Genomic DNA, 14,771 nt, shown 5'->3' with positions numbered 1-14,771 from the left:
AATGTTTAAACTTACGCATAAAAAATGGTAACATAAAACTTTCATTTGCCTAGGATAGAACGTGTAAGATAATGTGAGATAGAATTGTAGGATAAAATGAAATAGAAGTATGTCACTAGTATTATAAATGGCTGCCAAGCCACGTGACTGTAACAGCGAATCAGAATGCGGAACACCGGTTGCGCTTCTCTGATATCTAGGACTCTAGAATCGCCAACTTGGTCGTGTGACTAGCTACACCGTGATTGGCTGGCAAGAATACGTACGGATTATTAAGATATTGCGACGCCAATGCATTTGCCAGGGGTGCGTTCCAAAACTCGACTCTATCAACTCCGAGTATCATTTATCCTTGTTCTTCACCGAATGTTGAACAAGGATAAAAGATACTCGGAGTTGATAGAGTCGAGTTTTGGAACGTACCCCTGAATGGATGTTCAGCCGATGATGGCAACACATGTGAGGTTAGTGATCGTTAATTACAATAGTAATTGTGTTTTTTAAAACTGATTTTATATACTTATATTTGTTATATAGTTATATATATATTTGACAAAATGTTTATTAGAAGAAATTATAAATAAACTCTTATTTTTATTTTCTCCTTACATAAGAAATGTATATTTAGGTGTTGAAATTATATATATGTTATTGATAGTTTGTAGATGCAATTACTTGGTGACATACAGAATTTTTAATCGATTTATTGTGCTTATATATATTACAGGCAATATAACGTAATATACATTCACGATTCACCATGCCATCGTATTGCTCTGTATACAAGTGTTCCAATAATAGCGATCAAGACTATGCATTAGTCAGATAACCGCGCGATGAAACTGAACTTTAAAAAGAAAATGGATTGCTGCGGTAAGAAGAGGCAAAAACTGGTCACCTAGCAGTTCTCAAAAACTTTGCGAGGTTAGTAGTTATGTGTAGTATTCTCTGATTTTATACTTTAGAAGATAAACGTGTAATAATATACTGTTAAAGTCATAACATATTTGTAATTTTTTCTTTGCAGGTACATTTTGAGCCTTCTGAAATCGAATTTGTTGCTGGATGTAAACGAGTAAAATTTGATTCAGTTCCACCTCGTTTTTGTACATGTTTCTCAGAGGATCGAAAGAACTGTCATGTTGGAAAGGTCTTCTTTTGATTGAACAATATCATTTTTCTGGAGTTCTGAAATTTTTCTTCTTTCTTTTTCATTCAACTCCTATCAATAGTTTGTTGCGATTAAAGTAAATTATAAATTGCAAAAATAATATATCTTCGGAGTAAAGTGCAGATTTACCTTGATACATTATGTTATCTTTTATTTTTCCAACAAATTTTCACATTAATATAATAGCTCCTACTTCGCATATATATATATATATATATATGAATAGGAAGCATTACAAGATTACAGAAAAACATAATATTTACATTTTCACATAATATAGAATACTATAATCTAATATACATGTGACGTTTATCTCTCTATATGACTACCTGGAAACTTTTTGTTATTCAACAAATCTAGACAAAAATAGCTTCATTTAAAAAAAAAAACACTTGAGAAAAATAATCACATTTACATAATAATTTTGCTAACGATAGAATATCCTCTTTAAAATAACATCTTTAGTTAAAAACTTATTTTTGAAACGAACACTAGTTGCAAGGAAACCTAGACAAAAATATAGCTCCATTAAAAAAAACTTTTAACTTGTGAAAAATAACCACATCATAATTTTGCTAACGATAGAATATCCTCTTCAAAATAACATCTTTAATTAAAAACTTAACTTTTTGAAACTAGTTGCAAAGAAACAACATATCGATTGCAAAGATCAAAGTGGAGTTCTTCTATGTATATAAATAATAAATATCGATAGATAATCGAAAACTGAACAGTATTTTACATATGCATCAAATATGTAATATATATGTGTATATATATGTATATATATACATTCATATATATATATAATAACATAATATATACATTTCTTTACGACTTAAGTTTTGCTCCTCGAGCGAAGAGACAATTTATCACTTGATGAAAAATCCAAAACAGTGTATATATACAACGATAGAACACACACTGTATATCACACATCAGGTTGTGTCATCAAATAGTACAAATAAGAGATTTAACATTTTGCATATTGTATGCGGGATATAAAACACACAACACAATTTTCCAAGGGTACATTCCAAATCGTCGTCACCGAGGAAAATTTTACTTGAAATATATATTACATGTAACATGTATTATAGTATATGTATGGAGTAAAATCTTTCTCGGAGAGGACATTTTGAAATCTAGTCAAAGAGATGTCTTAAGAATGTCCAGAGGACGCCTTTAGGATATCCTAAGTACAGCTCTAGACTTACAAGATTAGCACTAAAGGCCACCATTTTTTACCTAATAATCATATCATATCAAAGAATTAATGAGCTTACTTATTTATTACTTATTCATTAAACGATAGATCATCAGGTTCAAAATAGCGGTTAAAATAGCCAATAGGAAAGCTGTCGGCATTCAACTCAAAAGATTGCTCTGGTATATCTAGAGCTCTAGTTCTCTAGGACATCCTATGGGAGTTCTCAAGACAATACTCGGAGAACTGTGCTATGTGAATCCTTTTACTCATTTCCATCCACCTTTCCGTCGATTAAAACATTTAAAACTACGATTTATCGCACTTCCTGTACAGAATGACAAAAAGGATTGGTCACATAGTTTTACCTGATAAACTTATTAAGTCATTATAGTAAAAAATGTATTATACATTATATATTGGTTACGCCTTATATTAAATACCAAATAAACTTTACACCAAAACATTTTTATCATTTGGTAAATCAAAAACCGTTCTGTTGTCCTCCTGAAAGATTTTATCTGTGGAATATGGATAAATTCTGATGGTAATAATCGTTGATGCATTCTCAAAAAAAATGTTTTAAAACTTGTATCAAAGCTATTAAAGCTATTTGCTATTGACTATTTTGCATGTTATTATTTTGGTATTTAATAAGATATAACTAACATTCCAGAATTTATTTTTTTGTAAATATATGTCATACTAATGATTTGATAAACACAAAAGGATGTTCATTTTGACCCCCGACGTTACAAATTCTAATGGAAAATCAACATCCTCCTTTGTGACCAAACTTTTTTATCACTCTGTATAAACTACAATTTGCAAAATATCTCTCTGAAAAGAGGCACAGGAGATCAATGGCAATGTTGATTTCCTGAGTCTCTTGAGCCTAGTAATTTGTTTTTCGTATTCTAATGAGCTCATTTAAAATTTTGTTTTGTTCTTTTCTACAAAACTCTCCTAAACGGCAGTCTTATTTATTTCTTTCAGGCTGGAAGACCGTTCGGTTTTTACGTGTAGCAATCCTAGCTGTATCGCGCGCTCCTTTAATGCTCTGCCTCTTATCGCAAGTATGCGGTATCTTTGGAGATCCCTTCACGCTGACCTCTTCTGCGGCGCAGGACGGTTCCCCGACTTCGGGAAGAAGTTTGGATGTTTTCGTAGACGAGATGACTTTCAGTCTTTTTGCACCCTGTCTCACCACCGCTGTTTCCTCGGAGGAGACGCGTATCTTTGCCGAACTATTCGTCTTCGTTAGTTTTTTATTCGCGGAGTTTAAACGTGGTTCAAGAGTGTCGCTGATCGTTGACGCGACGTTAGATTTGCTTGACCGAAAACGATCAATCACCTTCAGGAACGGCTTTACCTCCACTTCAGATTTGATGGCGCAAATTATCGCGCTGTTCTCTACATTGTTGGCGCAGTGATTTTTCAACGCACGACGCGTGAAAGTCTGCCGGGGTTTCTTATTACTCTTGATCCTCTTCACTGCCGTGTAAAAAGAGGAACCGCGGCGAAGGATGCACTTCTTCACCAAGTCGCTCCTTATAGCATTCCTCGCTCCTGTCATCGCGTCATTCAGTCTCGTTTCCAATTCCTTCAGGATGCCGCTGTTCCGCGCGATGCCGCCTTCGTTATCCTGTAAATGAAAAGACACATAATTGTATCTTGTAGACTTGGGAGATGCGCCTCACACATCACAAAAATAAACACTCGTGGTAATAACAAAAACAAACGCACGCTCGCGGCGCGCGCGCGCGCGTGTATGTGTGTGTGAAATTGATTTTATGCGATTATACCATTGCTATGATTGCAATTGTTTACGCGATTATTATACAGGGAGTTCCATAATAATCGCCAAATATTTCATGGGCAGATAGAGTGAACTAAACTGAGTCGAAAAGTCCTCTACTATTGTGCAATTTTCACAATAGTTAACAAGATATTAATTATTAAAATTGCCGGAAAAAGTGGTCTTCAATAATTTTTTACTCAAATACTATTAACTTTATAGAAAAACTGCAAGAGACAAAAATTGTTTATTTTCTTTTCATAGAACTCTAAGAATTTTTTCAGAATTTTTAATCAACTTTTTAGTGCTGCATTTTCTTATGTAATCAACATGAGAAAATACGGTATTAAAAAATTCTAAAAAAATTCTTAGTGGTTCTGTGAGAAGAAAATAAACAATTTTTGTTTCTTGCAATTTTTCTGTAAAGTTGATAGTATTTGAGTAAAAAATTATTGAAGACCAATATTTTCGGCAATTTTTAATAATTAACATCTTGTTAACTATTGCGAAAATTGCACAATGGTAGAGGATTTTTCGACTCAGTTTAATCCGCTCTACCTACCTATGAAATATTTGGCGACTATTTTGGGACACCCTGTATATAACGATTAATGCAAAAATAATGACTTACCCCCTTACGACTAAGCACACCGAATAATTGCAGCACGTGTCATACACTTTTAAAAAGATGAAGCGTATCTAACATGTATAAAAAATTTTAAAGAAAATTATAAAGTAAGCAAAAGTAGCAGATTGCCTAAAGCAACTAAAGCCATTTTGCCGATAAGGGCAAGAAATATGATAATCAAAAGAGATTATCATATTCCTATTTAAAAAATCGTATTTCGATATTTTAGCGAACGAAAATATTCATGCTGCAGTGCTGTGAACTATATTTTTTATGTGTACAGGATTCATCATCTACATGTTTACGCGATCAAAATTTACAGATGGTAAATCTCGATTTTGCAGTGTCGATTTTCTTCTACGGGTCTACTACACGCACCTTCATTGCCTAATTTTTCGTTTGCTTGCAGGTACAATGCGTGATTCATGCTAAATTATCTCGCATTCGTCGGGGATTGATTGTCAGGAATGTCCGGGATATTAAATAAAAGTAAATAAATAAATGGTCGCTAAAAAACTGTAACATTTATTAATACAGCTGATAGATATGCAAGCTTGTGTGCGATACATTATGAAGTTTCTACACATATATGCGTAACACAATGTGAGCTGAACTTTAGAGCGATTTGTTCAAGTTTGTTGCCGAGATCAAGATTCATTGTTTTATTTTGTGAAAATCTTACTTCATGGACTATTCAAATCACACACGTATTATACTCTTCATATATCATAATCTCCAATATCGAAATTTATATATATATATATGTTTACATTATCTATAGATATATTGATACTGGAATTATATATGCCGAGAAATAACAGTCATATATTCCAAATAATTTAAGAGATAAACTTTTGTAAACTTACTAAGCGCACATACACGCGCACACGCACACGCACGCACGCACGCACACATACACCTCCCACACACACATAAAATTAAACTAAATAACATTTTTAAGTTTGAATTAACAAACTGCCATAATTTCACTTCAACAATTCCATCGTCCAAAGATATAACAGTTTAACCACTTATATCTCCACGCCATGCCCTTCGCTAAAGAAGATATAATTATTTACTGTCATCTATATAATATTAACGTTTTGTTCATAATAATTTACCATCTTTCAAAAAAATGTTGCATAAATTAGATTACGTGATTGTAAGTGCACTTGCATACATTGGTGAAAAATATAGGTAAACATTGATTATTTACGAACATTATCAAATATCAAATACAACAATAGAAGCCTTAATGTGTATGATTAATGAACACTTCATTGAGTTAGTCACAATATAAAATAAATCGTTAATATTTTTTAAGATATTTGCATTATGTCTTATTTATATATTGATCAATTTGAAGCAGAATCATGAGGCTTGCAACTTATTCTCGTAAGACTTATAAAAAAACTTATGACTGGAATGTGTATAACTTTACAGATTACTTCTTGCTAGACGTAAAATTTATGAGAAATCATAGATACTTACGATTGATTGCCTTAAGCTCATTCTACAATTGCATAAGCATTTTGTAAGTTGTAAGTGGTTGCTTTTGATCAATCACGGTCGAATATTTTATCTTATATTCGATTGTGACTGATCAATTCTTACAATTACAATTACACAATTGAGGAGCAGACTTTCAAAATGCGTTAATTATATATATATTATATCTCCCCTTAGACATTTAATTTCTAATAAATAGTATTGATTGTGTTTTCACACATGCGGTGTAAAATAAAGATTCTTAATATTGTTCATTTTTTTAGTTAGAGATGGCGTAGTGTTCAGTATTGAATGACTTGTAAGCTACTCTGAGATGTCCAGAAAGTATTTTTTTCATCGTTAATCTATATGCTGAAAAAACATAGACATTTCGAAGTGCATTATGTTTTTAACTAGAAATAAACAAAACGCATTTGTTTAACATTTTTAGCAATTGTTAAGCAATTTTGTTTAATATTTCATATCCTACTGATTGGCATATTGTTATTTTCTGTAAAGTGCGTAGTTTCTTTCTTTCTTGTTTTCTGAAAATTACAAATTTTGGACAAAACGGATTTTGAAAGTCTGCTCCTCAATTGTAGAATGGACTTTACGGTACGCACAGTATCACACAACTCCAGTTAAAAATTCTTATAAATCTTACGAGAACAAATAATAAGTTTTATGATTCTGCTTAAAATTTACCCATTAATCATCTTTGTTTTTTTTTAAATTTATTATTTAATTTTGAAATGGTTATTTAAACAATTAGTGTGCATGGCATATTCTATGGTATAAATTAAAAATGTCATTTATACAATGAACTGTAAAGATGGTTCATCGTGTGTATAAGTCAAATTATATATACATATATATGTTTATATACAAACATACATAAAAATATATATAATAGGGGTGTGTGGGTATCTGAGATTTTGGGTTCGGGTCGGGTCGGGAATTTTTTTCGGGATCGGGTCGAACAGTGATCATAGATGTAGAAACTTTTTAACAGCATAAATGTGATGCTTCTTCATGATTTTTCAATTGGGTTAACTGCCAATAAACAGTGGACATAGCATGAACATATTATACTTGCAATAATAATACTTAGCTTACAGGTACATTATGAACCAATTATAAAGAACAAGATATTCGTTCATGCGATGTTATTAGATCTATGCTTTAAAGACCTTCTGTTACCAGTAGGAGAGAAAAGATGGAAGGATAATTTAAGAGATAACTTAAAGCAAAAGATTGAATCTATCCAAAATGAAGTTAATACAATGGATGTAAATTAAGATAGAAATGTCCAGGCTATGTCAATCACACGTCAAAACGACAGTATTTCTTCAACATTACTTTTAAATAAATCATTAATCAAATAATTTCTTAAATTTTAATGTTTCATAGGACAATCGAAATTAATGAAATTTTTTATGATACCTTGGGTAGCGGGAAGAATCTTTTCATTTCGGCATAAATGAGAAAATGCAAATTTATTTTTCGGAAGGAATTCTTTCCCGAAATACCGATATAATAGATTGGTGGAAATGCAATTGTACGAGATTTCCAATATTGGCAGCAATTGTAAAATATTTTTGCAATCTAAATATACATATAATATATCATGAACTGTTCTTCTTCCTTGTGGACTTTTAAATTTAATTAATTAATTATGTTATAGCGTAAGTGGAAAACCCGATTGAAAAATCATGAAGAAGCATCACATTTATGCCGTTAAAAAGTTTCTAGATCTATGATCCCTGCCCGATTTTAAATTCGGGTACCCGAATATACAAACATTCGGGTCCCGACCCAATCCGAATCTGAAATCTCGGGTACCCGCATACCCTTAATACATAAATATTAAATTTACATTATCTCGTTCTGTGAAAATAATACATAATTAAGAACATCTTGAGATATAAATTTATCAAAAGAAGTATATAAAGTATTATTGTCTTATTTATAAATATATCAAGTTATATATGGAAGACCCATTAAAAATTATGTTAAAAAGATTTATAATATTTCTTATATACCATTTCATATATAATATTTCTTATATACCATCTCATGTAACAACATAATAGATATCATAATATCATTATTGTCATAAAATATTTCAATTACATATTTGATAAAAAAAATTGAATCGTTTCCATATAAATACCAAATTTTAATATAATTGGATATGTTTATACAAATTTCATTTGTAAATATACAAAATCTCTCCCACCTTCCTAGTTATGCACAAATGAATTTATGTTGGATTAGGCACTAATAGGTTGCAGTGTTAAAATGCTAAACAGCATATAAAATTAGTCGCTGATCAGAAATAAATGATTATGACAATATACACAATCTTATGTCAGTATTACAAATGTCACTCCCACTATTTACATCGAAATTTACCTTACGTATTGATTTGCTGGGCGATGCAGAAAGATTGCTCACATATGTTAGTTTCAAATGAGATTTTACTCCTCTTAAAGAGCGATATTGGCTATTTGGCAATCGGCTGTTGGGATTGTTCCCAGTAAGATCAAGAATGGAAGGACCTAATGCTGCTCCAACCTGTATATTATCAATATGTGTGTGTGTGTGTGTGTGTGTGTGTGTGTGTGTACACACCCACACACAATATATAAAAGATTTACTACATAAAAGATTGGATAAAAAGTGAAAGCAAAATATATTTACCGTTTCAAACACTGTCGGCGTATATTTCGGAGGAACAAATACGTGATTCATAGTTTTATTTACCCCATCGCGAATTCTGGCGGGTATTGTATTCACCAAACGACCAGAGTTATAATTACATTCTAGAGTATAGCTACGTATTAAACCGGTCATCTTATATACTGCTACACGCCCCGAACCTTCTCTGGACATACCATCTCGTTTGTCTCTATAAGAGCACATGTTCTCAACATTCTAATTTCCAACAATGTAAAATTGAATATATAATTTCTGATGGCAGTAAACATACTTACATGATGTACATGTTTCGTTCCGCGAAATTGCATGACGTGAAATGAAAGTGTGGATTGTTAAGAGACATCAACTTGGGTAGCAGCATGCATGCGATAGTATCTTCTGGATCAGTAAAGTGGTTTCCATACATGAAAACACCTTTCTTCGAAGCATGACCATGAAGATCAATATACAAATATAATCCGGAATTATCTGAAGATTTTGGTATTTCGCCCATATCGACGGATGTACATGTTAATTTGTCACTTGTTTTGATTTCTGTGGTGTTATCACTTTTACCACTTTCTTTAGATAAACCCTCATTTTCATCTATAACAAAGGGAAAGTTAAATGTGGAGACGCGTAGCTGCATGTAAAAATGACTGACAGGTTGATTCCAATTGTCATCACATATACTATATTCATCGTATACAAAGAGAAAATCTTACCATATATATGTCATACATATAATTATAAATATAAAAATGAAATATTAAATACATAAAAGAATATTACTATCATTAAATATTTGCATTGTGCGATCACAGTACTTATCTGCAGTTACCATTAATCAACAAATACTAAAGAATAGCGTGTTTTTTTTATAAAGAGAAATTTTAAACTAGAAATTACGAAATATATTATTGAAACTTGATATAAAGTGAATATCAATACCAATAACTGCGGTGTCCAAATGTTCTAACATTGATAAATGTTTCTCGTTAGTATCCAAAGCACATCTATTTTTTTCATCTAATGACATAAATGTTACCTGTTAAAAAAAGTAATGACGTTATATACAGGATGTCCCGAAATTCGAGAGTAACATTATTGCAACATGAAATTTTATAAAAAATTAAGTAGTAAAAAATGTAAATCATTTTTTTCCATAAAACAGTTTTTTAAGTATAAACGTTTAAAGTTCGACTAATCACAAATGTTGATTAAAAAGTCATCTGTCCGTATGATAATATACATACAGTGGCAATGTTTTGTTTAGTGTCTAATACCATTGCATGCACATCACACGGACAAGTGACTTTGTAATCGATGCTTATGGTTTATCAAATCTTAAATGTTTATACTTAAAACACTATTTTAGAGGAAAAAATGGCTTACACTATTATTTATTACTTAATTTTTTATGAAATTTTATGTTGTAATAATGTCACCCTCGAATTTCGGAACACCCTGTATATGTAAAACAATAATATCGCAGCTTGATGTAACGCAAAATATAATATTAACAATTATTCTTTAAAATTTTTGATCTAATTTGCAAATATAAACAAATGTTATCAGCAGAAATTCTGTAGGTTTTTGTCATACTTGTTGCAACAGTCTCGTAGTTGTGTCACGTACAGCGTTTGCTATCAACGCAGTTGAATTTATAATGCTTACATTACTGTCCACAATTTCTAAATTTATGTTCGATAGGTCGTCAGTTAGTTCTCTCGGTAGTTGATAAGAATTGTGATAATATCTACAAGAAAAGAGAGTATGTAAAATTTCACTGTGTAATATGCATTAAAATTGACTGCATATAACATGTAGACTGCATATTATGAAGAACATTGAAGTATTTAATTAGAAATATAGGTGCCTTACTTTATTAAGTTTCTTGCAGCATATATCGTGGGATACTCTACTTCAGAAGGGCTTAGATAAACTCTATTCAGATTTACTCCTTTAGTGTCCATGCGATAATGACCTTTGGCAACACCATCTGGATTGAGCATCGGTATCAATTTGAACACATATAGGCGACGTAAATTTATCGCAATCTGATCTTCCCGATTCAGTAAAAAATTGAGGAAACCGTTTAGTACAAAGCTAGATGGTGTTTCACCTGGATGGACTCTGGCGCTAATAAAAATTACCTAAATACAGACATAATTTTATACATACATATGTATATAACACACACACACACACACACGCACACGCACACGCACACGCACACGCACACGCACACGCACACGCACACGCGCACACACAGGGTGGCCCATTTAAAGTGTTACAAGCTATTATCTCTAAAAGTGCGTGTCGAATGACTAATATGTTCAGACAAAAGTTTTATGACTTTGAGGGGAACATAAGATGGTACCATTTGTTTGACCTTGGGTAGTGTTGTCAAAGTGAAAGCACTTTGAATTTTTTAAATGGAATCCTCCATTTTTTATTACATATTCTTGTAGCTTACCTCAAGAGCTTTCCAAAACACAATAATTAAGTTCATTTTCATTAAGTACTTTTTGAGTTATGAAGCTCGAAAGTTACAGTACAGTCAGCATTAGCATTACGCAAATTGTCCGATCGACGGTTAAAACCTCTTGAATGTTGTTCAGGATCATATCCTGAATTATAGTGTTTCGGAAAGCTCTCGAGGTAAGCTACAAGAATATGTAATAAAAAATGGGGAGTTCCATTTAAAAAATTCAAAGTGGCCTTGCTCTCACTTTGACACCGCCCAAGATTAAATAAATGGTACCATCTTATGCTCCCCTCAAAGTCATAAAACTTTTGTCTGAACATATTAATCATTTGACACACACTTTCAGAGATAATAGCTTGTAATACTTTACATGAGCCACCCGGTATATTATTTATTCTAACTTTTTAAAGAGAGATCGCAATTCAATCTAACAATAAATTGGCAGTTTGTAAAACTGTAAAAATATATTTAAGAATTTATATGAAAGTAGTATTATTATTAGGAAACATTAAAACATATTATAACATATAATTAAAATATATATATTATATTTTATATATGTATGTATATATATGTATATATAGATTTTGTTTTTAAAGATAGGAATCCATGTCGTTATAATAAAATACCTTCTTGTCTCGAAATTTGTAAGGCCTCTCCTCACTTTTCTCAGGAAACATATTATTCAGTCTATCTTCTCTCTCCATTGATATGTTATGGTAAGAACTTATTGTTAATATATCTAATCTACGATCCTCCAGAGATTTTATTGCACATTCTCTATGATAGTAGATGTCATCTGTACACATTACACTCCTTTTTTCCATTCTCACATCAATTTTTCTCAAATAATTTTGTAAATCTGTGTACGAGAATGGATAGGTAAAAGCAAAATAAGTAATGGCTTTTGAATTTTCTGGAGTATAATAGAGGAACGACAAAGTAAAGTCGTTTCCTTTTTGATCAACCTGCAATGTTAAATAATATATTTGTCACACATATTATTATATTATATTATTATATTAATTATTACACATGTTTATGATTTTGCTATATTCTTAGATACACATTCGTGTGTGTGTGTGTGTGTGCGTGCGCGTGTGCACGCGCACACATATAAAACTATGCTACAATTACAGTATATGTAGGTCTCTCGCGAATCCGCTCCCAGTGCAAATGTCCTGGTACAATTTTAAAGACTGGACACATCCCTTGGCTGAACATCTTGACTTGCTTGTTCAAATTGACTATATTAAATTTGACTGAGACGCTCGGACGACTTGACTTGACACCAAAATAAAACCACGTCCTATTGTTATTTTGGAATTGTGTATCGTGACAATCATGCTTTGTCCATAAGTTGAATTCGTAATCCAACATGTCTTTGGAATTTAAACTGTTGGTTATTTTGCCTTCAATCTCGTAGACATCTAAAAATAGTAAAACTTATTGTATTATTACGTAAGAAGTACGTTAGCCATCGTATATCTCATTGCAATATGTTTAGATTCTCGCAAGAGAAGTAACATCAGTCATTTAATCAATGAGTATAAGAAAAATTCTCCTGTAACTTCAATAACATTTATGTATATATAGACATGTACAAGATAACCAAGAAGAGATAAACAAATATATATTTTACTACTTATTTTACTAAAGAAATTAACATTACTCGCTAATAATATACATTCTATCCTTACTGAATAATCACGCAATGCTTGAATAGTAATCAATGGAATGTTATATTATTCTTTTTAGGGATCATACAACCGGATATCAGGCTAGTATCAGATTTCTAGAAATATATATATATATATGTGGCTGAAATTTTATATTAAAATGACATGCATTATGGTGTGAATACCCTGAAAACTTCTATTATCTGTTATATTTTTTTAAATATAGTACCAAATATCTGGCAAATATCCAGTACCTAGCCAGATATCAGTGATAATAAAAGTTTTCTGGATATTTAGATAATGATGCAAGTCATTTCAATATAAAATTTCAGTCGTATATATTGCTGGAAACCAGATATTAGCTAGATATCCAGTTGTATCCTTAATTCTTTTAGTAGAGTATCTTTCAATTACATATATATTATATAAAAATAATATTGGAAAAAATTTTCTTTCCATTTTATTTTTCAAAATTGCCATCTGTTCTCAAAACATCAACATCTTTCCTCCTTACCCTGATTCTACAATATTTAATGAGTATCAGTATCGTTATACTATATGCAGATATACATGGTAAAAAAAACTGTGTAACAATAATACAATGATATTGAATTGACATTAAAAATTTCAGAATCAGGATATTGGTCAGTTTCCAAATTTCCAAGTTACATAAATTTTCTCTTGCAATATTTTTTAAACAATCAAAAGATGTTCTGTTAAAAGAATAAAATAATATTGCACTGTAGCAGTTGCTACATTATTCAAGCATGAGCTTATTCCAACAAAAATAGAATCTATATTAAAGACAAACCGTGGGCCAACTTCTTATTAATAAAACAAATAAATAGTACATTTTTCAGATGTTGATATTATTTTGCCTATTCGTCGTAGATCCATAGAAAGCGTTCCTACATCAGGAGACAACTGTGTTACCTTTCTCGAAGTTTTCCGGAATCCTCACTGGTTCCACTTTGGCCAGATTTGCTGAGTCAAAGTTGTTGAAAAACACAAAGCCACCGCAAGTAATGTTTTCAGCCGTGCTCGCCATGATGCATCAGAGAGTTACGTCTACTGTCGAATTGAAAGACGAGACTGGACGAGACACAGATGACAACGAATTGCTGGTTCATGTGATATTGTTGTACATCCGCCTGTGGAAACGCAAAGCGCGATATAATTGCTGCTCGACCTTTTTAGTTTTTTTCAGATACAATTGCGCTCGTTCGGCGACAGCATCTTGCTCGTTCTTGCTGAGCGAATCGGTGAGATCTGATCCGATGATTTCCTTAAGCAATCATATGATCTCTATTTATGCCGTCGGCCGTACACGTACGGCCACGAGTGTCATGCGCGAGAGGCTACAATTCTCAAGCTGTATATATGTATAAATAATCAAATCGCGGCTCATCCTCAGGCGATATCGAGAATATAATTTCCTCTTCTTTAATAGATTTTCGATCACCCTGTCACGAACGAATATGAATAAAGTTTTTAAGTCCACTGTACTAACTTCTTCTTCTTCTTACTACGTCGACACCAGTGGTTGCCAGTGGTGCCAGATTCTGGCTTGCGCTACCACTTGGTAATGCTGGATTCACACTGCATCCGA

General features: G+C 32.0%; 1 protein-coding gene and 1 long non-coding RNA gene across 3 annotated transcripts; one reads left to right on the top strand and one right to left on the bottom strand.

The window, feature by feature from the left end:
- Positions 1-391: 391 nt before the first annotated feature.
- Positions 392-1,204, top strand: LOC108730451 (uncharacterized). Its single transcript, XR_001936978.1, has 3 exons — positions 392-464; positions 728-924; positions 1,028-1,204. It is a non-coding gene; the product is annotated as an uncharacterized lncRNA (long non-coding RNA).
- An 812-nt stretch (positions 1,205-2,016) lies between these two features.
- LOC108730463 (cytosolic carboxypeptidase-like protein 5) lies at positions 2,017-14,702 on the bottom strand. 2 transcript variants are annotated; one of them, XM_018460186.1, is made up of 10 exons: positions 14,096-14,702; positions 12,621-12,913; positions 12,113-12,451; positions 10,877-11,148; positions 10,598-10,751; positions 9,944-10,040; positions 9,289-9,598; positions 8,996-9,203; positions 8,708-8,869; positions 2,017-4,023 (listed from the first exon to the last, which is right to left on the bottom strand). In XM_018460186.1, the coding sequence occupies exons 1-10, from the start codon at positions 14,208-14,210 to the stop codon at positions 3,358-3,360; spliced, it is 2,616 nt and encodes an 871-aa protein (XP_018315688.1). In that variant the 5' UTR covers positions 14,211-14,702; the 3' UTR covers positions 2,017-3,357. The 2 variants fall into 2 exon arrangements, with proteins under 2 accessions (XP_018315688.1, XP_018315689.1); XM_018460187.1 differs by lacking the exon at positions 8,708-8,869.
- Positions 14,703-14,771: the final 69 nt, after the last annotated feature.

Source organism: Mycetomoellerius zeteki, unplaced genomic scaffold (assembly GCF_001594055.1).
Source record: "Mycetomoellerius zeteki isolate Tzet28-1 unplaced genomic scaffold, Tzet1.0 scaffold92, whole genome shotgun sequence".
Classification (NCBI taxonomy): Eukaryota; Metazoa; Arthropoda; class Insecta; order Hymenoptera; family Formicidae; genus Mycetomoellerius; species Mycetomoellerius zeteki.
This window is presented reverse-complemented; position numbering and strand designations above follow the sequence as displayed.